General features: G+C 39.4%; 1 protein-coding gene and 1 non-coding gene across 2 annotated transcripts in view; one reads left to right on the top strand and one right to left on the bottom strand.

Moving 5' to 3' along the window:
• Nucleotides 1-23,717, bottom strand: part of RPGRIP1 (retinitis pigmentosa GTPase regulator interacting protein 1) — a 62,041-nt gene that overhangs the window by 22,392 nt on the left and 15,932 nt on the right. Inside the window, exons 10-18 of the mRNA XM_008574073.1 lie at nucleotides 21,367-21,515; nucleotides 20,762-20,905; nucleotides 20,204-20,321; nucleotides 17,670-18,122; nucleotides 17,353-17,504; nucleotides 16,566-16,908; nucleotides 15,170-15,354; nucleotides 14,636-14,839; nucleotides 14,108-14,246 (exon numbers count right to left, since the gene is read on the bottom strand). Of these exons, the coding sequence (XP_008572295.1) occupies nucleotides 14,108-14,246; nucleotides 14,636-14,839; nucleotides 15,170-15,354; nucleotides 16,566-16,908; nucleotides 17,353-17,504; nucleotides 17,670-18,122; nucleotides 20,204-20,321; nucleotides 20,762-20,905; nucleotides 21,367-21,515 (1,887 nt within the window). The remainder of the gene's footprint in view (nucleotides 1-14,107; nucleotides 14,247-14,635; nucleotides 14,840-15,169; nucleotides 15,355-16,565; nucleotides 16,909-17,352; nucleotides 17,505-17,669; nucleotides 18,123-20,203; nucleotides 20,322-20,761; nucleotides 20,906-21,366; nucleotides 21,516-23,717) is intronic.
• TRNAI-GAU lies at nucleotides 1,574-1,647 on the top strand. The gene has a single exon. It is a non-coding gene; the product is annotated as a tRNA-Ile (tRNA).

Here is a 23,717-nt window from a genome sequence, read left to right as displayed (position 1 = left end):
AGACCCAGTACCCACAGCCCCAATCCACTGTCTGGCCACTAGTTCTGAGTGTCTAGATTTTGGCTTCACTTACTAAGAATCAAACTCTCTTTTTCAAATTTTCATTTATTCTGCCAAACATACAGGATTCACTCCTGAAAAAAAGAAAGAAAGGGAAAAAAAGAAAGAACATAAAAAAGGAAAGGAGGGAGGGAGGAAGGGAGGAAGGATGGGAAAGATAGAAAAGGAAAGAGAAAAGCAAGGTAGTCCTCTTGTAGGGGCTGAGGAAAATGACCAAGCTGAGGAAAAGCAGTGCAATCAGGTGTGGCTGATTGTACTTTCCAAAGATGACCTCAGACATTATCTTCCATCCCACATGCTTTTTTCACAATGTGACCTCCACACTCCTCATATTGAGCAGCAGGGTCTTTGTCCCCTTCCCTTCAACTGAGGTGGATCTTTGTGACTGCCTCAACCAAAAGAGTATGGTAGGAGTGATGCTACTTGATTTCTAATGCTAGAACACAAAAATGCCATGCATTTGTACCTTGCTCTCTTAGGACTCTCACTCATGGAACCCAGCCACCAAGCTGTGAGGAAGCCCAGGCATCCTGCAGAGGGCCCCCATGGAGAGGAGTCAAGACTACAGGTCTACAGCCACTGCTGAGCTCCTGACAGCCAGGACCAATTTGCCAGCCATTAGAGCGAGCCATCTTGCAAGTTGAAGCATCAGCCCCAGGTTAGCTACCCCATCTGATGCCACGTGGAAAAGAAATGAGCCTTCCCAGTGAGACCTGCCTACATTGCAGTTTAGTGAGCTAAAGAAATGATTACTGTTGTTTTAAACCACTAAGTTTCAGGGTAGATTGCTACACAGCATAGATAACTGGAAGACAGGCTGTGCCTCCTGCATAAAAATTCAAAGTCCTGAAGTTGTCTGTTCCAACAAGGTCTCAGAGGCAAAATATCTGAGATGACGGGGAGCACCAAGAGCAAAGTCTGCTAACGGGCACAAGGCTTTGTCTGCTGATGTTTAAATGGCTTTAAAATTAGGCCTATTTCTTCCCTTCGTGGCCTTTATCTAATAACCTTGTAGATCTTTGCCTATAAGATTAATAAGCTTCTTTTTCAACAACCACAGCATCATGCCTCTGATATCTCTACTCAGACATCTGGGACCAGGCAGATTTTAGCTTCTTGTGCCTACTAAATGGTGGTCTTGACCTTCTGGAATTCATGAAGAAGAGCAATATTAAAACAATAACTAACAAATTGGTTTCTACAGAAAGTGGAAAGAAAGTTCCTCTTTTCTTATTTATGACTGTAAGTAGGTGATTATATAGTACATGATTTTTAGATTATCTCCTGGTCCCAATTCTCACATTCTGTGTGGAGAAAAAGCCAGTGCATACAGGTCAGACTCAATAAAATACTTGAAGAAATGTAAATTGAGAGTATGGAGACGACTTGAGCGCTGCATTTAGGTCTGGACACACTCACATCTAGGTACATCATTACTATTTATACTATTATTTAATAACTAAATAATATTCCATTGTCTACTAATCATAGGAATGGAACCGTTTATGGGGCTGGCTGGTTAGCTCAGTTGGTTAGAGCATGGTGCTGATAACACCAAGGTCCAGGGTTCAATCCCTGCACAAGCCAGTGGAAAAAAAAAAAAAAAAAAAAAAGAATGAAACTGTTCTCTTACAACCAGGATTTCTTGCCAGTCATACAAATTAGGCCCTGGGAAAATGTGGGCTTGGTTATTCCTGTCAACCTCCCTTACAGTAAATATCCTTTGATGGGAAAATGGGATTATGCAATGAATAGAAAATTTCTTCTCATGAGGAAAATCATCTATGCTCTTCTCAGTCAAGAAGTTATGCCAAATACATTTAAAAGCCCCAAAATTATACTTTTAGAGATTTAGAAAAAAAGTCAGCCTTTTTTTTAGTAGTAAAGACTCCCTTTTCAAGTGTCTATATCTACCTTTATATTTTCCCCATTATTAAATTTTTCAAGCATACACAAAAGTACATGAAATATAAATGTTAAGCCTATTAAATCATTGTGAAATGAACATCCATATAACCACCCAGCCAAGAAATAGATCGTTGCTAGCACTCCAGATCCCCAGCGATGGCCCTTTCCTGATGGTGACCCCTTACCCCTTTCCCCCTCCTCTAGGAGTAACCACTATTCTGACCAGGGTGAGAACTAGGGTAAGGCATTTAAGGCACTGACCTCAGGCACAAAATTTGAGGTGGTGCCAAAAAAACACAATAATCAAGATAAATACAATTTTAACACAATATTTTAGAAAATCATAGTGCAAAAATTCAAAATGAGCAAAATACCAAAATTTAAAATAAAAGCAGACTAACTTGATTGAAATTCTCTACTTTGCTTTGCCTCATACTTTTACTCTGAGTTGAGTTAGTATCTCTAAACTGTATAGCTTTAATTTGCCTGTTTTTGAAATCTATATAAATAAAATCAAACTTCATACACTTTGTGTACATTTGGCTTCTTTCATCCATTTTTAAAACCTATATAAATAAAATCATACTTTACGCATTTTGTGTATGTTTGGCTTCTTTAATCCAAATTTTTTTTTTTGAGGCTGGCTGGTATGCAAAGTTGTTGTTGTTGTTGTTGTTGTTGTTGTTGTTATCATCATTATCATTATTATTATTATTTGGCAGTTGGCCAGGAGGGGGATCCAAACTCGTGACCTTGGTGTTATAAGGATGTACTCACACACACATATTTTCAAGAGGCATCCATATTATTACAAGTCACCATAGATTGGTTTGTTTTTGTTCCTGTTATATGAATATACCATAACTTCCTTATCTAGTCTACTACTCACAGACATTTGTGTTGCTTACACCGTTTTGCTTTAAAGAACAAATATCACAATGCAGGTAAGCACATATGCCTAAAAATAAAACACATAATTAATTTTACCAAATAATAAGAAAGTTTTCCAAAATCGTTGCATAGATTTACATTCCCATCACCAGTGTGAGAGAGTTCCTCTTGCTCCACATCCTCACCAACACTTGGTATTATCAGACTTTAAAATTTTGCCGTTTTGGTGAGTCTGCAGTGTTCATTGATTTTGGTGTAATTTGTATTTCTTTGACTATTAGAAAATGTTGAACACCTTTAATATTTTTACTGGACATTTCATTTTCCGTATTGTAGAGGGCCTTTCAAATCTTTTGACCACTTTTCTATTGAGTTGTCCTTTTTTTTCTCCTTAATATTTAGGAGTTCTGTATATTTTCTGAATTGAGCCCTTTGATAGTTTGTGTTGCAAATATCTTCTCCACTTTGTAGCTTGACTGTTTACTCTCTTGATGAACAGAAATTCTTAATTTATTTATTTTTTTATTTTATTTATTTATTTATTTTAATTTAAAAATAATTTTATTTTTTTTCCAACTACAATTATTTCTTTTTTTTTAATTAAATTTTTATTTTGTCAATATACAATGTATATGATTATTATGGCCCATCACCGACACCTCCCTCCCTCCTCCCTCTCTCCCCTCCCCCCCCAAGAATGTCCTTTCCGTTTGCTTGTTGTAACAACTTCAAAAAGGTATGGTTGTTATATCTTCTTCCCCCCCCCCCAGTTTTTTTTTTGTGTGTGTATGTGGGTGAATTAATTTGTTTATTTTTTAGCTCCCGCCATTCTGGATATTAATCCTTTGTCGGATGTATAATTTGCAAATATTTTCTCCCACTCTGTAAAAACAGACACATTGATCAATGGAACAGAATAGAGAATCCAGAAATCAACCCACACACTTACGGCCATCTGATCTTTGACAAAGGCACCAAGCCTATTCAATGGGGTCGGGACTGCCTCTTCAGCAAATGGTGCTGGGAGAACTGGATATCCATATGCAGGAGAATGAAAAACAGACACATTGATCAATGGAACAGAATAGAGAATCCAGAAATCAACCCACACACTTACGGCCATCTGATCTTTGACAAAGGCACCAAGCCTATTCAATGGGGTCGGGACTGCCTCTTCAGCAAATGGTGCTGGGAGAACTGGATATCCATATGCAGGAGAATGAAAAACAGACACATTGATCAATGGAACAGAATAGAGAATCCAGAAATCAACCCACACACTTACGGCCATCTGATCTTTGACAAAGGCACCAAGCCTATTCAATGGGGTCGGGACTGCCTCTTCAGCAAATGGTGCTGGGAGAACTGGATATCCATATGCAGGAGAATGAAAAACAGACACATTGATCAATGGAACAGAATAGAGAATCCAGAAATCAACCCACACACTTACGGCCATCTGATCTTTGACAAAGGCACCAAGCCTATTCAATGGGGTCGGGACTGCCTCTTCAGCAAATGGTGCTGGGAGAACTGGATATCCATATGCAGGAGAATGTCAGCATTGCTTTGGCTATGCAAGGTCTTTTGTTATTCCATACAAATGTCTGGAGAGTTCTTTCCAAGAAATTCTTAATTTTAAGGTAATCAAGTTTATCAATATTTTCCTTTATAACTAGTGCATTTTATTTCTTAAGAAATTTTTTCTTACTCTGGATGATTAATAATGCTGCTATGAATATTTGTATCCAAGTGGACAAATGTTTTTATTTCCCCTGGGTAGATACTTCAGAGTAGAATTGCTGGGCTATATATAAAACATATGTTTAACTTTTTAAAGAACAACCAAATGTTTTTCAAAGTGGCTGTACTGTTTTACATTTCCACCAGTAATGTATGAGGCTCCATTTTTTCCGTATCCTCACCAACACCTGGTATGGATGGTTTCTGAAATATAACAAATCTAGCAGCTGTTTACTGATATCTCATTGTGGTATTAATTTGAATTTTCCTAATAACTAACGATGTTGAACATCTTTTCATATGCTTATTAGCCATTTGGGTATCTTCTTTGGTGAAATGTCTGTTCAAATTGGGTTGCCTTGGCTTCCGGTCAGTTTGGTAGAATTGACAGTCCCCAGCACCACTTTCTCCTACAAATCAACCAATTCACAACTATTAAAAAGTAACTACAGCCAAGCTGGGGCCACTAGAGCTCAGGGGAAGAGGAGGAGAGACCTATCGAGTTCATGAAGGTGGGAGAAGCCACGATGAGAGAATGAAAGGATCGCTCTGATCGTTTTGAGCCCCAACCACTTCAAGGCTGGTCCTGGTGAGCACATGGAACAAGAGCTGGAAAAGCCACAGCTGTGCCCTTCAGATGAAATTGCTTGGAGGTGGAAGGGGAGAGGAGGGCCTTGGTGGCCCCCAGGCCAGCACAACCACTAACAGGTTTCCTGTGGACCCACATAGGAGTGAGTAAACACAGACAAATGAAAAAAAGGAGCCACACAGAGGCTAGTGAGTCATTGTAAGGGACCATTCATGGCCCGTCCCATGGGAAGTGTTTGGAGTGGGGGTGGTGGGTGAGCTAGGCCCACTGGGAGAATATCAGGACACAGCAAGGACAGCTGTGCCCCCCAATCAGCTCAGGATCACTCTGTGTAGACAGGTTAGGAATACAGAACTGCAGTGGGAGCAGTTTGCTGAAGAGACTCAGGTCCAGACCAGAGTTTCTACACAACACAGGTGCACTGGATCTCATGAGACCTGGAAGTACCTACAAAATCAATCATTAAAACTTGAGCTGCACAAAAAGCCTTTCCTGGGGAATCAGCAATAAAACAGCAGTTTAGCTCAACTACAGGGCTCAAGTGCTGGTCCCCACAGGAAGTTCCCCCACTTTAGAAGTAACCAAAGGAAAACAAATTAGTTCAGTGCAGAGTCTAAGTAGTGGAAATAGCAAGTAATCCAAACAGAACTGAAAGAAAAAATAAAATACCCATAGACCAGAGACAAAGTTTGATATTAACTAGTAAAGGTCTTACTTCACCAAGAACACCTATAAAACCTAGAAGGACTGGAAGCCCCTTGGGACTCCAATCCAGGAAGAGAGGAGGGCCAGGAGCCTCAGCCATGCCCCCCAACACCTACAATCAGTCCAGCGACGACCACCGAGCCACCACAGGAAGGCACCTGGGCTCCTGAGCCAGGGCAGTAGGGGGCTGAGGGCCTTGGCCACACACCCCAAACACCTGTAACCAGCTCAGTGACAACCACTGAACCATTGCTGGAAGGCCCCTGGTCTCCTGAGAGAGGGCAGTGGGGCTGACACTGCATTCAACCCAGCAATGACCAAGCCACCACTGGAAGCCCCCTGGTCTCCCCTGAAGGAATGAGGGGGGTGTCACAGGCCTCAACCATGCCCCCCATCCTTCCTCCTTTCCCACTCTATTTCCTTCCCTTTCCCCTTTCCCCCTCCCACCCAACTGCTCCACAACAACAACTTCAGAATATAAAAACAGGTGGAGCCAAGGACCAACCCCTCCTCCTGCAACCAGGCAAGGAGCATGCCAAAAACATCACTTCCATGTGGGTGGCCCACCACAGCCACCACAATAGCCACAGCTGCCACAAAGGTAGCTAGACACCATAACCACCATGTAAAATGAACACCAGCCACTGGAGTGCATCGACACAAGAAGAGTCACCAGTGGAGACCAAAGAAAAGAAGAGGATGTCTCTCTCCACAAAGCCCATTCCAGAGTTACAGAAGAAGCATCTGCTCTATGATAATAGTGGGGGACCTGAACACACCTGTCTCAGCATTGGACACATCATCGAGGCAACAAATCAACAGAGTAACCATTACTCTTTCGGAAGGAGAAAAGAAGTCTAGGGTTATCTGAGGTGGAGGGGGAAGGGAGAGGGGGATGGGGAGAGATTGGATAAGAGGCATAAAGAATAAGTATGACTTGTAATACATGCTAATAATATTGATTTGATCAACATAAGTCAACGTTGAACCCCAAAAGTATGTATAATCAATCATGATTCAATAAAAAAATAAATAAAAAACAAATTGGGTTGTCTTATTATTGAGAAGTAGGAGGTCTTTATAGATTATGGATTCAAGTTCTCTATCAGAAATGCAATTTGTAAATATTTCTCCTAGTCTGTAACTTGTCTCTTCAGTTTCTTAATGATGTCCTTTGAAAAGCATACATTTTTTATTTTGCTGAAGTTCAATTTGTCAGTTTTTATTTTATAGCCAATGCTTCTGCTTTCCTATCTAAGGAATCTTTGTCTAATCTCAGGTCAAAATTTTTTCTCACATAAATCGTGTGAGAAAACCACCTTTTAGAAATTTTATGGGCTGGCCCGGTGGCGCACTGCTACAGTGCGCCGCTTGGGAAGCGCGGCAGCACTCCCGCCGAGGGTTCGGATCCCACATACAGACCGGTTCCCGCTCACTGGCTGAGCGAGGCGTGGGAGCAACACCGAGGGCTGCGATCCCGTTGCCGGTCCTGGTCCGGTACGGGGGCGACACTGAGGGTTGCGATCCGTTGCCGGACACGGAAAAAGAGAAAAAAAAAAAAAAAGAAAAGAAATTTTATAACTTTGGTTCTAATATTTAGATCTATGATCCATTTTGGTTAGTTTTAGTGCGTAGTATGAGGTAAGAGTCTAAGTTCTTTTTCCCCCTGAATGTGGACATACAATTGTCCTAGCATCATTTATTAGAAAGATTAGTATTTCTCCATTAAGTTGCCTTGGAACCTGTGTGGAAAATCAACTGATCATAAATTTAGGGTTTTATTTCTAGATTTTCAATTCTCTTTCACTGATCTATAAATCTATCTTTATGCCAATTCCACACTGTCTGAATTACTATATCTTTATTGTATGTTTTGAAAACTGGTAGTACAAAAATTTCAACCTTGTTCTTGATTTTCAAAACTGTTTTGGCTATTCTAGGTTCTATATAAATTTGGGGGAGAATTGCTACCTTAATTTTGATTTGTCCAATCCATAAACATGGTGCATTTCTCCATTTATTTGAATCTTTCTTAATTTCTCTCAAGACCTTTTGTAGTTTTCAGTATACTGGTCTTGCATTTCTTTTGTTAAATTTATTCTTAAATATTTTACTATTTTGGATGACATTGTGAATAAAGTTATTTTCTTGGTCTCATTTTTAGACTGTTCATTGCTAGTATACAGAAATATGATTAATTTTGGTATGTTGATCTTATATCCTACAACCTTATTCACTAGCTTTTAGTTGTAGTTGTTTTCTTTTTCGTTTTATAGATTTTTTTATAATTTTCTAAAAGCAGATCAAGTTAATTGCAAATAAAGACAGCACTACTTCTTCCTTTCCAATCCGTATGACTTTAATTTCTTTTTCTTGCCTTATTGCACTGGTTACAATCTTCACTACAATATTCAGTAGGAGTGGTGAAAGCAGACATCCTTTCTTTGTTCTCAATCTTAAGGAAAAAGCATTCAGTATTTCACCACTAAGTATGATGTTCCTTGTAGGTTTTACTGACCTTTTATCAGTTTGAAGAAATTTCCTTCTAGTCCTGGTTTCCTGAGAGTTCTCATCAAGAATGGGAATTAGATTTTGGGAAATGCTCTTTATTCATCTATTGAGATTATTATTAAGATTTTGGCCCTTATTCTATTACTACAGTGTATTAATTAATTTTTGTTGTTAAACGAATCTTTTATTGCTTGAATAAATCCCACTTTGTCATGTCATGTAAATCCCTTTAATACTTTTATGTTTTTCTGGATTTGGTTTGCTAACATTTCATAAAGGATATTGCATTTGTGTTCATAATGGATATTGGTCTACAGTGTTTCTTTTAATATGTGTGACTTGCTTTGGTAGCAAGGTAATACTAGCTTTAAAATGGAATGAGGTAGGAAGTTTTCTTTTCTCTTTCATTTTCTGAAAGAGGCTATGAAGGATCAGCATTATTTCTTCCTTAAATATTGATTAGAATTTGCCAATGAAGTCATCTGGGCCTGGATTTTTTTTGTTGTGGGAAGATTTCTAATTATTAATTCACTGCCTTTACTACTTACAGGTCATTACTGAGCTTTTATTTCTTCAGTTTCTGTAATTTGTATCTTTTTAGGAATTTGACTTTTTCATCTAAGTTGTTTGCGTGAAGTAGTTCATAATATTCCATAATCCTTTTAATTATAGGGTCTGTATTGACCCTGCATTCATTCTTTTTTTTTTTTTTTATAGATGACCGGTAAGGGGATCTTAACCCTTGACTTGGTGTTGTCAGCACCATGCTCACCAGTGAGCTAACTGGCCATCCCTATATGGGATCTGAACCCATGGCCTTGGTGTTCTCAGCACCACACTCTCCCGAGTGAGCCATGGGCCGGCCCCCCTGCATTCATTCTTGAATTTACTAACTTGTGTCTTCAGTCTTATTTTTTTTTATTTATTTTATTTTATTTTTTTTGGTCTTGGTCACTTTGCCAGCTATCAATTTATTTTTCTCAGCTCTTTCATTGTCTGCTCTGCAATAATATAGCTGGACCCCATAAATATTTCTTCTTTGCCCATTGACAACATGTTTTTGTCAGTAGAGATCACTGGAGGATCACTGGAAGAAGAAAAAGGGTTTCTCTTCTTGGTTCCAATGTGCTCATTTAGGCAGGCTCCTGCAGCAGATGTGGACTCCTGTACACCAGGCTCCTGCAACATAGGTCCTGGCTCCAGCAGCACACATGGTTCTGCAAAACATGACTCTAGTAGCACCTGATTCCAACAGTTCATACTGGCCAGTAGCACATGGCAGCTCTCAATGGACAGTTTCCCTAGTACCACCTGGTGTAGGTTTGCAGTGAAATGCCACCAGCTTGGCACCTCTCTGTGAATGGTTTACTCCTATCATCTCAGGGGCAACTTCACAGTTCCTCTGAGTTCTGAGGTGTAGTCACAGCAAAGCTTCTGTGCTATTCAGTGAGATATGACTTCACTCTTTACAATGAGGTCTGGATTTCATCCCTGAAGGTGGTGTCTACCAGATGTTTCTTCTTTGGGTACGCCATCTCAGATCTAGGGAGTAGCAGATGTTCTTTGAATCTCCTATTCCTGTATTCTTTAGAGTTCTCTTTACTTCTTACTAGTCAATTCCCATCCTCCCACTTCAATCCCTTGTTGTACAAATTTGTTGATCTTTTCAAATGAACTTTTGGCTTTGTTGATTTTCTCTATTTTTTTTTTTTCTATTTTCTATTTCACTGATTTTTTTTTTTTTTTTTTTTAAAGATGACCGGTAAGGGGATCTTAACCCTTGACTTGGTGTTGTCAGCACCACGCTCACCCAGTGAGCAACCGGCCATCCCTATATAGGATCCGAACCCGTGGCCTTGGTGTTATCAGCACCACACTCTCCCGAGTGAGCCACGGGCCGGCCCCTCTATTTCACTGATTTCTGCTCTAATATTTTATTACTTCCTTCTTTGAGTTTGACTTAATTTTCTTTTTTTTCAGCTTCTTGAGGTAGACGCTTAAGTTACAGATTTTAGATTTTTATTCTTTTCTACTTTAACTATTTAAAGCTATAAAAATTTCCTTATAAGAACTGCTTTAGCTTCATCTCATAAGTTGTGCTATGTTGTGTTTTCATTCTCACTCGGTTCAATATAATTTCTAATCTTCCTTAGGATTTCTTCTTTAATGTATGAGTTTTTCAAAAGTGTGTTGATTAACTACCAGATATTTGTTATTGTCTATATTAGTTGTATTTGTTTCCTATGCTGCTGTAACAAATTACCACAAACTTGGTGGCCTAAAACAACAAAAATGTATTCTCTCAAAGTTCTGGAAGCTACAAGTCCAAAATTAAGATATTGGCAAGTCTGTGCTTCCTCTGAAGGCTCCATGGGACAGTGTGCCTATTCCTTCCTTTCTTTTTTTCCTTGCCTTTACCAGTTTCTTGTGGCTCCAAGCATTCGTTGGCTACGGTCACATCAGTCTCTGCCTCTACGGTCACCCTGCTTCCTTCTCTCCTGTGTGTCTCTGATAAGGACACCTTATCATTGAATTTAGGGTCCACCTGGATAAACGAGGATGATCTCCTCATCTCAAGATCTTTAATTAAATTACATAATAAAGACGCTTTTTTCCAAATAAGGTAACATGTGCAGGGTCTGGGGTTTAGGACATGGATATATCTGTTTGGGGTCCACCATTCAATGTACTACATTATCTATTTAAATTCTGAATATATTGGGCCGGCCCGTGGCTCACTTGGGAGAGTGCGGTGCTGATAACACCAAGGCCCCAGGTTCGGATCCCATATAGGGATGGCCGGTTCGCTCACTGGGTGAGCGTGGTGCTGACAACACCAAGTCAAGGGTTAAGATCCCCTTACCAGTCATCTTCTTAAAAAAAAAAAAAAAAAGATAAATTCTGAATATATTTAAAACCCCACAAATTAGTATTTTTGCTTCATACAGTCATTTACAACAACCCATATTCTTTGCTTTTGATTCTTCATTGAGTCTTTGTGTTTCCTTCTGGGATAATTTTCCTTCAGCCTAAAAAATGACCTTTAGGTTTTAATATGTGACTTGGAGGCAAAATTTCCACTTTGGTTTGTCTGAAAATGTGTAGTTTGCTTTCATTCTGAAAGAATATTTTTGCGTGTAGAGAATTCTTGATTGGCAATTAATTATTTTCTTTCAGCATATTGAAGGTCTCTTGCCATTGGTTTCTGGCTATAGTAGTAGCTCTTGACAAGTCAGTTATCCATCTTACTGATGCACCAATGGCTGTCTTTTTCTTTCAAATGGAGTTTTAATGTTTTTTCTTTGATTTTATTTTCTGCACTTCTACTCTGATGTGTCTAGATTTGAACTTATTTTTACTTATCCTGCTTGAGTTTCATTTCATTGAATTTTAATATCCTTTATTAGTTCTGGAAAACTGTAAGTCATTATCACCTTGAATATTGCCTCCATCTCTCTTCTTTCTCCTCTTCTACATTTCCTTAAATGTAGCCCAGACCTCCTCATTTTGTCCGTTATGTCTCTTTTCTCACTTTTCTGCATTTTCCATCTTATTGTCTCTCTTTGCTTTTTTTCTGGATATTTTCACCAATTTTCATATCAGTTGTGCCTTATCTGTTTTCAACTCATCTCTTTGTTCTAAATGTCTGTATTTAGAAGTTCTATAATTTCTCTTAGTTCATTTTCAAATTTGCAGTGTATTTTCAAAACATTTTGTGTCAATTCAGGCAAAAACAAAAACAAAAACAAAAAACCCAGCAACATAAATGGGTGCCAAATCATTAAGTGAAACTTCATAAGAAACAAGATATTTATAAAGTCTCAAAATATCTTCTTATATATTACATAAAATTTGCAAAGGGAAAAATGATAACCTTATGGTGGAAAAGCATTGCAAATGTTTTTTAACCAAGTGATAAAAGTTATGCACACTAATAATGGGACAAACTGACATCACATACCTAATTGTGATGCAGTGAGGACACAGCATCACTTCTGTGGTATTTCTGTAAAAAATTTATAACCTGAATCTAATTATGAAGAAACATCAGAGAAATCCAAATTGAGAAACTCATTTATGCTCTTCAGAACAACTGATCTATGCTCTTCAAAATGTCAATATCATGAAAGATGTAGAAAAGATGAGGAAATGTTCCAGATTAAACAAAACTAAAGAGAGATGACTAAATCCAATGCATGATCCTGGATTAAAAAAGAAAAAAAAAAGCCTGCTATAATGGACATTATTAGACAATTTTCAAATTCTGGACATAAGGTGATAATATACTTATGTTGAGTTTTGCAAATTTGATTATTGTACTGTGGTTATATAATTTTCTTAAGAAAATGAATATATAATGATAAGAGGACATGATGTTTGCAATTCTCAAATGCTTCAGAAAAAAGTGATAAAGTAGCAAAATGTTAACAGTTGATGAATTTGAGCAAAGGGTATAGGTGAATTTTTTGTCTTATTCATGCAGCTCTTATGTGAATTTGAAATTATTTTATAACACATTTTTGTAAAACTTAAAATACCAATTTTCATAGCTTCAGTTCCTTCCTGAAGTTTTAAAGCTCGGTTTTTATTTTCATGAAGCTAGTAAAAACAGTTGTTGAGCAGTCTGTGTCTGATAATGCCAGTATCTGGAGTCCTGGTGGGCATCGGGTCAGCTCTTGCAAGTGCTCCAAAACACAGTGCTGCCACTCAGGGCAAAAGAAGCTCATAACGATGCTGCCTTCAGGGTCCCAGATCAGAGAGTGGGAAATCCCATCCTGGACAGACACCAGATTCAGATTGTATCCCCACTTCCTCATCTCAAAAGTCCGCCAAAAGCATGGTTCTAGCTCACCTCAGCCTCCTCCAGACTGGCAATGTCCTAGGACTGAAGCAGTTCCAACTCACCTCTCTGAGCTCCAATCATTTCCCTGATCTTGGCTAGGTAATTCTTCTCTGTCTTGTTGGCTCTTAATGCTTTTAGGAAACATTAATAAAATTTTAAAAATATACCAATTTTAGCTTTTTAGTTGATTTGAATTACCTAGTTTGCCATTACTATTATCTGAAATCATGTCTATTTTTCATTATAACACCAAAGTCTTGCCTTAATTTAAAAGAAATTTAGGTTAACCCCATAAATGGGCCAATCACACTCCTCCTCCTATTTTTTTATAACCATAATTCATAAGGCCATGGAGCAAATTAACATTTTTTTTTTTTTTTTTGTCTTTTTGTCTTTTTCCGTGTCCGGCAACGGATCGCAACCCTCAGTGTTGCCCCCGTACCGGACCGGGGACCGGCAACGGGATTGCAACCCTTGGCATTGCTCCCACGCCTCGCTCAGCCAGTGAGCGGGAACCGGTCTGCATGTGGGATCTGAACCCTTGGGCGGGAGCGTCGCCGCGCTTCCCAAGCGGCGCACTTATCCAGTGCGCCACCAGGCTGGCCCCGCAAATTAACATTTGATAAATACTAGGTAACTAAGCTAGCTAGCTAGCTATAAATACTTCGAAAGTTACTTTCTTTGAGTATTCCAGCCTTGGTTGGTCTAACCATCACACTTGTAACACAAAACAGGGCCTAGGTCCTTACATACTAATTTTCCGTGAAAAGTTTAGCACTGCAAGATGGAGGAAGAAAGTGAATAACTGTCATGATAAAATAATTAAATATGAAAATTTGATTTTACAAAGACAGTACCATTTTCAGGATGTAGGGGTAATTTCTGTTTCAGTGATGGATAGGATAATAACATTTCCTCTTCCTTGTGTTGATTGTTAAAACCATCATCTGTGGAGATCTTGAGCCCTGAGAACTTCAACTCTGTGTAGTTCACCTGCTTCAGAATAAGAACAACAATACTATACAGCTGATAATATCTTAGTTTTCTTCCTCCCTCCCTTCCTCCCTCCCTCTTCTTTCTTTTTCTAATACTAGCTCTTTCTAATTTTTAAAATTTAGTACTTGTTTTAAAATAAATGCCAAATCCATACACACGTGACATTAAAATTCTAAGCATAAATTGTAGAGTACATACATGCTGAATTAAATTACATTGAAATACACAGTCCAGAGGTTCATTAAACTACTTGTGTTTGTGGAAACACATGCTAGGCACAAAGAGCTATGATTATTGTTTATCTTGTGCATCTGCTTTTGCTTCTACCTCTGAGAATGATACATCTGGGGACACTACAACCCATATTTTAGTTCTTCAGGATTTCTTACTTGCAGTGTATTTCCATTTAAGATATTACGACTAAGATACTCCATTCTGTTTTTTTCTTGGATGCTTATTCTTTTGCCATGTTTTCTTCTTGAGTAGCTCACAACCTGGTGTTCCTTTTCCTTTCTGTCTCCCACCTGAGGAGGTTTTCTCTTTGCTACATACTGGCCAGCTTCAATGGGAATCTCAGCAGATGCCATCTGGTCCTGAATAGAAGGATCAGAGAGAGCCTTTCAAGATGATTGCTTAACAACCTTGCTACTGAAGAAAGGGATTTGTGAACTAGCATTAAACTTCATTTCTCTCCTGCCAGAGAGCTGAGAGATGCTATCCCTGTCTCCTCCCCACAATAAATTCCAGGTCTTGCTCCATGGATAGACTCACGGCATCTTACCAAGGATACAGATTAAGTTCACAAAACACATGACATTTAAAGAAGGAATTTCTTTTCTTCCAATTTTAGTACTATCTCCTTTAAATCTGCTCCATAGGATTGGCAGAGATCTGTTACCTAGATCTGAGTCCTGGAGAGCTACCTGGGGAGGAAAGGAAGCCTTTTCCTCTTCAGATGAAGTCTCTAAAATGTCATTGGTGTCATTTTCCTCAGTCTGAGCTTCTGGTTCCAAGAAGCTCTCAGGGGGTATGTAACGAGACTTCCAATCCAGTTGCACGTGAATGGATCCATTGGGTTTCTCTGCAGGGTCAGTGAGGTTAAAACCACCTGAGAGACACACAGACATTAATAAGACCTGATCACATGAAATAGGCAAATGAGCATTTACAGCATCTTATTTATTTCTCCCCCATTTTTTATTTCATTACATTTTGTTAGTAATTAATTAACATATATCAAATAATCATGATGATACTCTCAGAAATAACATAAAATAGCAGAGTAGTTAGAATATTCATAGGGAAAGATGGTTATCTCCAGGTTTCAGGAAGAGATAGAAGATGTATGGAGAGGAACACAGCTTGCTTGTCATCAGTCATCCAGCCAAGAAACAAAATTGCGTTATTACTACTATCATCAAATGCTTACTGTACCTTAGGCATACCAAGAAAACCAGCATCTACACTTAAGTGGCCCAGAGAAAACTTAAGAAAAATGGTTTTTTTCCAAATGCCAGACTTCTGATTTATAACACTGGTTAACAGATGGCTCACACTGCCTCTCCTCTTTGGCGAAGGAGTTGTCAGTAGAAAGGTCAGCTTTTTTTTTTTTTTTTTTAACAGTTGTGGTATTGGGAGGAGGGAGGCCTAACATACTTCCTGGAGCATCCAGAAACTTGTTAAATATGGTTGGTACTGACTGTACCTATCCACACATCCTAATTAGAGCATGACACCCCTGCCTCACCCTTGCAGGACTTTAGCCAGAGAGCAGACACTCCTAGGTGCACCCCACAACCCTGGGTATAAAAGCAAGGTAAGATAGTATGGAGCTCAGCTCTATATTGGGGGAAAATCCAACAAATTTGCCTCTGTCGTGGTCTGGCATGGGAGTCTCACTAACTTGTATCTAATGTTTAAAAGAAGTGAAAGAATTGTGAGGAGCGTTAAGGTCGTAGTTCATAATCAGATATCTAGTCATGCACTAAGAAAAAGGCCTTAAATAAAGACAAATACTGGGAAGCACTATAGAGGTTGAAATGTTTGTTCAAGAGATGGAGGCATGGAATTCAGGTTGGTGGGTCTACTCACTTGGGAATCTTGTTTTTGTTGTTGAAAAAAAGCAGAAAAAGCCAATATTTCCATATGAATAGTGAGGCTCTAAGTCTTTTGCTCTGTTGCTCTTGATAATATTCTAAAGTCCTTTCAGTACATTTTAAGAGAGACTGTTCCAAGCAAGTAATCCCATAAAAGCAGCATCAGGACAGGGAGATAACACTGGGAAGACAGCAGAAAGATGTAATAACCTCAAACTCCCACCTTTAATAGATTTATTTTGCGCAAGAGGCAGCAAGGGCACTTGGACTCTGCCAAGGTATGAGCCAGGCTCTGAGTCTTCATCATCAAAAACGTATATAGACAGGGCCTCCCGTTTCAGATATTGATCCAGGTCAGCGGTCACAAGCACTGGGAATCGAGCCTGGTCTCTAAAGTAGGGACTGTTACTGGCTGGAATGATGGCAGTGTCATGGTCAGAAAAAGTGAAGAAGCGGTACATGGCATATGGACTGGGCTGAGTTCCCAGCCGTCGACTCCGGAGGCCGCAGCACTTGGTGATTTCAATCCGCAGCTCATTCTGAGGTTTCCACATCTCTGATCTGGACTGGAAAGATGTTGGTCTTGGGTTGAGGAAAAGGGCAGCCTGAGAGTATTGTTGTAAGTAAAGTCCAACATCCTTGGTGAGGAAAAGCTACAACCTAAAGAATTGTTACCCTGACTGTGTCACAGAGAAATCTAATAACATTCACTGCCTGCAAACTGGCTCTGGCAGTTATCTGAGAGAGACACTAGCACTTGGCCCTATCTTAGAGAAGTGCACAGGGAAACACTTTTGTTCATAACAAAGAGAGGTAGCTAGCTCCAACGGCATGATTTCATTTCAAACTCAAACTTGACCAAAGGAAGACTCTGTACTAGTTGGGGTGTGATGGTTTTTCTCTTTCTTTCACATTCAACAAATACTTATTGAGCGTAGAACACTGAGCTGTTCTCATGAGCTGTTTGGCTGAGGCTCCTCTGAGATGCATGGGCACATTCTTTTTCTCACCTCATCCTCCTGGGCCTCCCCGGCTCCAACTACATTGGCTGACAGGTAGGCCTGGGCTTTCTTTCGCTTATTGCATGCCTGTAGGCTGGGTGTTATGGGGAAGCGCAGCCTCATCCAGTACTCTAGCACCCCGAAGTCTTCTCCACCAACTCCTGGATAGCAGAAAGTATGAAAGGTATGGAGAATAGAGATGGTGTGGGAAGGATCAGGAATAAAGGCAGAGGAAGAGAACAGGAAACCACTGAAAGAGCAACTACTACAGACTTTGGGAAATGCTGCACTGGTCCTAGGAGCTGCAAGAAGTCAAGAGCACTTACCAGTAAGTGTGGCCGACCCATGGACTTTCTCCACAGTCTCTATCACTCTGTCAAAGCAAATCCATCCAGTTGCAAGGGTGTGGTGCTCAGTGGCCACAGCCTGGTATATATCAAGCTGGGCTGACACCCCTTGAAGGTAGTGTAAGAAAAGGGAATCTGTCTCCACCACATACTGGGAGGTAAAGTCATAGAGAGGCTGTGGCCCCACACATAATGGGGTACAGTGAGTTTCAAAATCATAGAAAGAATAGGTGCAGAAAGTAGTAGGTTGGGTGTCTCCAGCCTGAGCCAGGGCAGCAGATGTCAAGAAGGCCTGGTGGATGTGCAGTTCAAAAAGATTCTCACTCTGATGCAGCAGAGAAATATCCACTTTATCCTCATCTCCATGGGCTGGCTGTGTTCCCAGAGATAATGACAACTGTCGGGTGCCATAAGCAACATCTTTGAGCTGCTCTAGAGGGGAAAGAAAACTGCCCATCCATTAAAGGGTAGGGAGCTCTTCCTTAGGATAAAAGGGGTGAACAGAAGGAGAATAAAAACACGGTAGTCATCCAAGTGGTGATTATTTCAAGAAACCATGTGATTCAAAAGGAAAAGCAATAGATGACAGCCAGCAGCTTTGAATTCTGATGGCCAAACAATCCAATGCCTGCTTTAGAGAGAATGTGCAAATGAGTGATTGTAGAAATGAGTGCTAAACTCTGGATAACACTGGGGGCACATTTTATCATATAGATGACACTCTTTTGGTTTCCCGTAAGGTCCTATGAATTAATTGGTAATTTCATAAGAGAAGCACTAGAAACACAAACTGAATATTTCCAAAAGTTTGGTATATTGGCCATAAAGAGAAAAGCAAGTTATACACATAATGTCCATTACATTACATTGGACCCCACTGAGAAATGCTTCCCCTTCTCCACTCAGATCAGTCACAAGAGTTTTCATCCTGTCCAGAATTTGGTTTCATTGTAAGAAGGCAATTTACATTAAAGAAACTTTAAGACAAAGAGTAATAAAGTAAAAAGTGGAAGAGCAGACTTACTAGGAAGAGGTTGAAAATATTGGCAATGGGATGCAAAGATCTGTGGACAGTCTACCAAATCTAGGCATTACCTACCACGTCCAACCAATCAGAAACTTTGATATACAGTCTGCTTCAAATTAGAGTATTTGAGTCATCACAGTGTGTTGATGATGGAGGCCCTAGTTTAAGAGTTTAAAGCAGTAGAACAAGAATGTCTTCGTGTCCAAAAAAGAAATCAAATAAAGAAATTGACTAATGATGGATAATGATTTCTTAATTGATAAGATTAATATAACTAAATAAAATATATTTAAAATTTTGCATTATGTGACACAGGGTTAGTAATCTTACCATATAAAGAACTTTTGCAAATCAATAAAATACTACTAAGAAATGGGCAAAAGACAGGAATAGGCGATTCTCAAAAGAAATAATACAAATAATTGGTAAACATATGAAAAACCATTCAGCCTTATCATTAATCAAAGAACTATAAGTTAAACCAAATGAATCTTCAGAAGTAGTTAATGGTATTTATCCTACATTGTCCCGGAAGAAAGACCCTGAATCTGAAAGATGTAACAATTTCAATCCAAAGGGGAGTTTTCCTTGTTATGTGGTGGCGACGTTTTACCAGACTCACCCTGGCATGCCTCAGAAAGACTCATCTCTATTCTAGTTCCATGCTCACTAAGAAACCTGCTTACTGATTCTGCTTGCCAGAGAGAGGGCTGTACTGAAAAGTGGTTCCGAATATTCTCCTGGCAGCGGTGGAATAACTATCATGGTAAAATAACAAACATTCTGGTGTAAATATCAGTCTCTGGTAAATTTGGTTAGTGTGATTCAGGTCTCTTCATCACTGAGTATAACAACAAAGCCAAGTTTCTTGACCTACAAGGCTGAGACCAGACCCTGGTCAGCAGTGACTACTTAATATAGGAACTACCACAATGTGAAACTTGCATGAAGTGTCCTACCAGCTTCTCTGTTACTGTCAATATCCTCAGACTCCAACAAAGATTTTAGAGATTTTTAGAGAGAAATCACAGAAAAGGATGATGGAATATGAGTGATGAAGCTCTATTACCTGATAAAAACTGCTATATAGGGTTGGGTTGAGGAAACAATGGGGAGAGAGAGAGCAAGAAAGAGGGAAAAAGAGAAAGAGAGAGTTATACCAGCCTGAGGTCCAACAGTGACACTCTCAATCTCAAAATACAATCAACCCCCTGAAAGCAATTGCTGGGCCTTGTTGAAACTATCCAGAAAAATCAGAAAAACTTAATGACATGATGGAGGGAAACAAACTGCTAACCATGAATTAAAACAACAAAGGTGATAGAATAAAGAACAGGAGGGATAACTCATATGCTAAGGACATCACAGGCAGTCTTCTAGACAGGTACACCTTCTAGACAGAAGGGAAAATGAGTGTTAGCTGTGATGAGGACAACAAAGTACTAAGACTTGCCAGATGTTGGAAGGCCATGGCTTCTTAAAATACCTTCCAGCTGCTTGATACGGTTGTTCTTGATGTCTAAGAGTTGACTCAACCTCTCCAGTTTTTCTTTGTGATCTCTATTTTCATTATCAGCTTTTGTCATCATTGCCTCCAGTTCCTCCTGAAACAAAACAATGTCTGAATTTTTCTATCCCACTGTCCCAGAACCAAAGAGCCCATATAAAAAGGAGGCACTTGCTGGATAAAGAAGACTCTGCTATGTCCTTAGCAGGGCAAATTCATCCTCTAGATAAAGGCTTGGGTTCCTCACAGATCCTCCAGGACTAGTTGTGCTATTAGTACCATAGGGTAGTATTTTCCTAGGACTGGAAAAATTTGAACCCAGAAGCTTCACACTTGCCACACAGTCCCTTCACTGGCTCCTAGTGCCAAGGTACTGTGGAGCATGTGAGAGCCCTTAAGTTCTTCAAAAAACAGCACATTCTGTGTTTGCACAGGACAGCATATCACCTGGTATCAACCCTGGAAACTTGGGTCTTGCTTCATTTCCAGTCTTGTGAGTGATTCCCAGTGCCCATTTATCCACCCCTTTTCTTGCACCTGATAACACACGTTGATTTTGCGCTGTAGAATGAGCATGTCCCTGGTCTTTTCTAGTTCCAAGGCGGTCTCTGCATGCAATAGTTGCAACTCACTTAACATCTGGGGTAGTTTCTTCTCTTCTTGGTTTTTTGGTTCACTGGGCTATACAGGGAAAATCATTGATAAAAGGGAGCATAAATATGATGGGTACAGTAATAACTATTCTCCATAAAACAGTTATTTGCAGTAGTAAAATGCCAGCAGCAGAATTTACTCCAAAGTGTAAAAGAGGATTTGTATTATTTTACAAGTGCCCTCTCACCTAGTCCTTAGTAGCAGAAGTGAAGGGAGGTTATTCAGCCTCTAATGGCTGTTTGCACTTCAGCAGATCTTTTCAAATACTCATCTGAAAAAGATTCTAAATTTAATGAGCTGTAAAGGGTGGAAAAAATGGGTGGAGCTCAGAAAGCTCTCTCTACTCTCAGCCTTCTCATATACTTCCAAATATCATCGTCAATCAGATCGAAATATTTATTTAGTTTTCTAATCTCTTCATATTTCCTAGGGATATTTGCCAGAGATCCCTCTGCAGAGTAGACTTGTTTGTTTGAAGCAGCTCTTACCTCTATCTGAGCGGTCTCCTGGAATAGAGCTGGCTCATATTGCCTGTGAGGTGACTGGGAAATTGTAGCTGTCTTTTGGTGGATCTCTAATTCCTGTTTATGCTTCTGAAGTATGTTGGTGACTTCAAGCTTCAGATTCTCATTCTGAGCTGGGGAAAAGATGATTTAGAAAGTTGAAATTCTGTAGTTATCAGTAACTATGGTCAGAGTTGGATCAAGTGTGAATTAAATTTTCCCACTAATGTTTAATTCATTTTATAAATTTGTCCTTAAAGAAGCAATTGTCTCTTATTTCTACAAAGGGCCTCTAGCTTATCAACCAAGTAAACTGAGGTGACACTTGCACTCCAAAAACAAAACAAAAACAGAAACAGAGTTACTTTACTGATTGGGACAGTCCTAACTTTTTGATAGCACCATCCAAAATAGTATCTCAACAGTTGGCCGGCCCGTGGCTCACTCGGGAGAGTGCGGTGCTGATAACACCAACGCCACGGGTTCGGGTCCCATATAGGGATGGCCGGTTGGCTCACTGGCTGAGCGTGGTGTTGACAACACCAAGCCAAGGGTTGAGACCCCTTACCGGTCATCTTTTTTAAAAAAAAAAAATAGTATCTCAACAGTAACTCTATCCCTGCTCTATTCTGACTTGTAAGCTATTGGTTCTCTGTGGCCCTTATTTCCACATCCACCCTGACCTGGATGGAGGATGGGCATTTCCATGTGTGTGCGTGTGTGTGCATGCATGTGTGTGTTTTTCACAGATGGAAGGTGATCAGTGTTTAGTGTTGTTAAATGAAAATTCCGGGAGGCCGTTGTTTTGGACTGAGCTGCATTAGACCGAAACAGACCAGACCAGACCAAAATGGAGTCAATAGTGCTAAATGCCACATAATCAAACTGAAACTTTAAGGAAGCAGACAGGTCAGCTTTTTCTCAAAACAGGAGATTCCATGCTATCTGAGTCAGCATAATAAGGAAGACTTCTCTGCTTTAACCCTTACAAAAAAAGTAACCTGAAGTAGCCTGATATTAACCAGTATTTTTGTTTTTCTATTGTTCTGTTTCTTTGTTCCCATCTTACAAAACCCACTGTTTCGCCATTGCCCGGTGGGAGCTCTCATTCTATTTTGTAGAATGAAGGCTACTCTGATTCATGAATCGCATATAAAAGCCAATTAGACCTATAACTAAATTTGTTGTACGTTTGTCTTTTGCCAGTATGCAGATCATTTCATCAGCATGCATTACAGAAAGGATTAAATTAAAGTGCCCCTTAGGTCCTTATAAGACTTCACTTGTATTTCATATGTACTACAGGGTGCTTGGCATGTGCTCTTAAGATTTATCCTTTTATGCCTCTATTTTTCTTGATGTCATATATATTTTTCTCATCACATGTGCAACAGTGGCCCCATAAGATTATAATGGAGTTGAAAAATTCATATTACCTAGTGATGTCGTAACTGTCTTAACATTGTAGCACAGTTACTTAATTTAAAAAAATAAACAGTGTATCCTAAGTGTACAGTGTTTATAAAGTCTACAGTAGTGCACAGTCATGTCCTAGGCCTTCGCACTCACTCACCACTCACTGACTTACCCAAAGCAACTTTCAGTCCTGCAAGTTCCGTTCATGTTAAGTGCTCTATATAGCAGTACCACTTTTCATCTTTTGTAACATTTTTACTGTACCTTTTCTGTGTTTAGATATGTTTAGATATACAAATACCATTGTGTACAATTGCCTACAGTACTCAGTACAGTAACATGCTGTACAGGTTTGCAGCCTAGAAGCAATAGGGACCATATCGCCTACATGTGAAGTACTCTATACCATCTAGGTGTGTGTAAGTACACTCTATGTAATGTTCACAAAGTGATGAAATCGCCTAATGACACATTTCTTAGAACGTATCCCTGTTGTTAAGCAACACATAATGGTATTTTAAAATCTTCTGAATGACTATCTCCTGTGATCCAAGAGTTAAGACAGGGGGTTAAATGCTAGTGGTAGCCAAGAGTAGCAATTTGCTTCTCAATTTCAGGTATCAGGTGCTAAAAAATAAAGGCTTCTATTCACCTCTAAAAGGATTGATGAGAATGATAAAAGACAGAAATGAGAAATTCATTTTCAACACTTTCACTAAATAATTTTTATTTTAAATAAAATGTTTAAAAACTTAAGAAATTAAAAGTTGGCATCCTCCCAAATGGAAAGACATTACATAGGAAAAAGTATAAATGTAAATAAGTAGGTATTATGCTCTCATGATTGAAAATCTGATCTAATTACCAGCATTATCTATGACCCACAAAAGAATATGATCAAGTGGGGGGATTGGAGAAGT

The sequence above is a fragment of the Galeopterus variegatus genome, unplaced genomic scaffold, assembly GCF_000696425.1.
Source record: "Galeopterus variegatus unplaced genomic scaffold, G_variegatus-3.0.2 Scaffold994, whole genome shotgun sequence".
In the NCBI taxonomy this organism is placed as follows: domain Eukaryota; kingdom Metazoa; phylum Chordata; class Mammalia; order Dermoptera; family Cynocephalidae; genus Galeopterus; species Galeopterus variegatus.
Note: the sequence above shows the minus strand (reverse complement) of the source record. Positions and strands in the feature narration are given on the sequence as shown.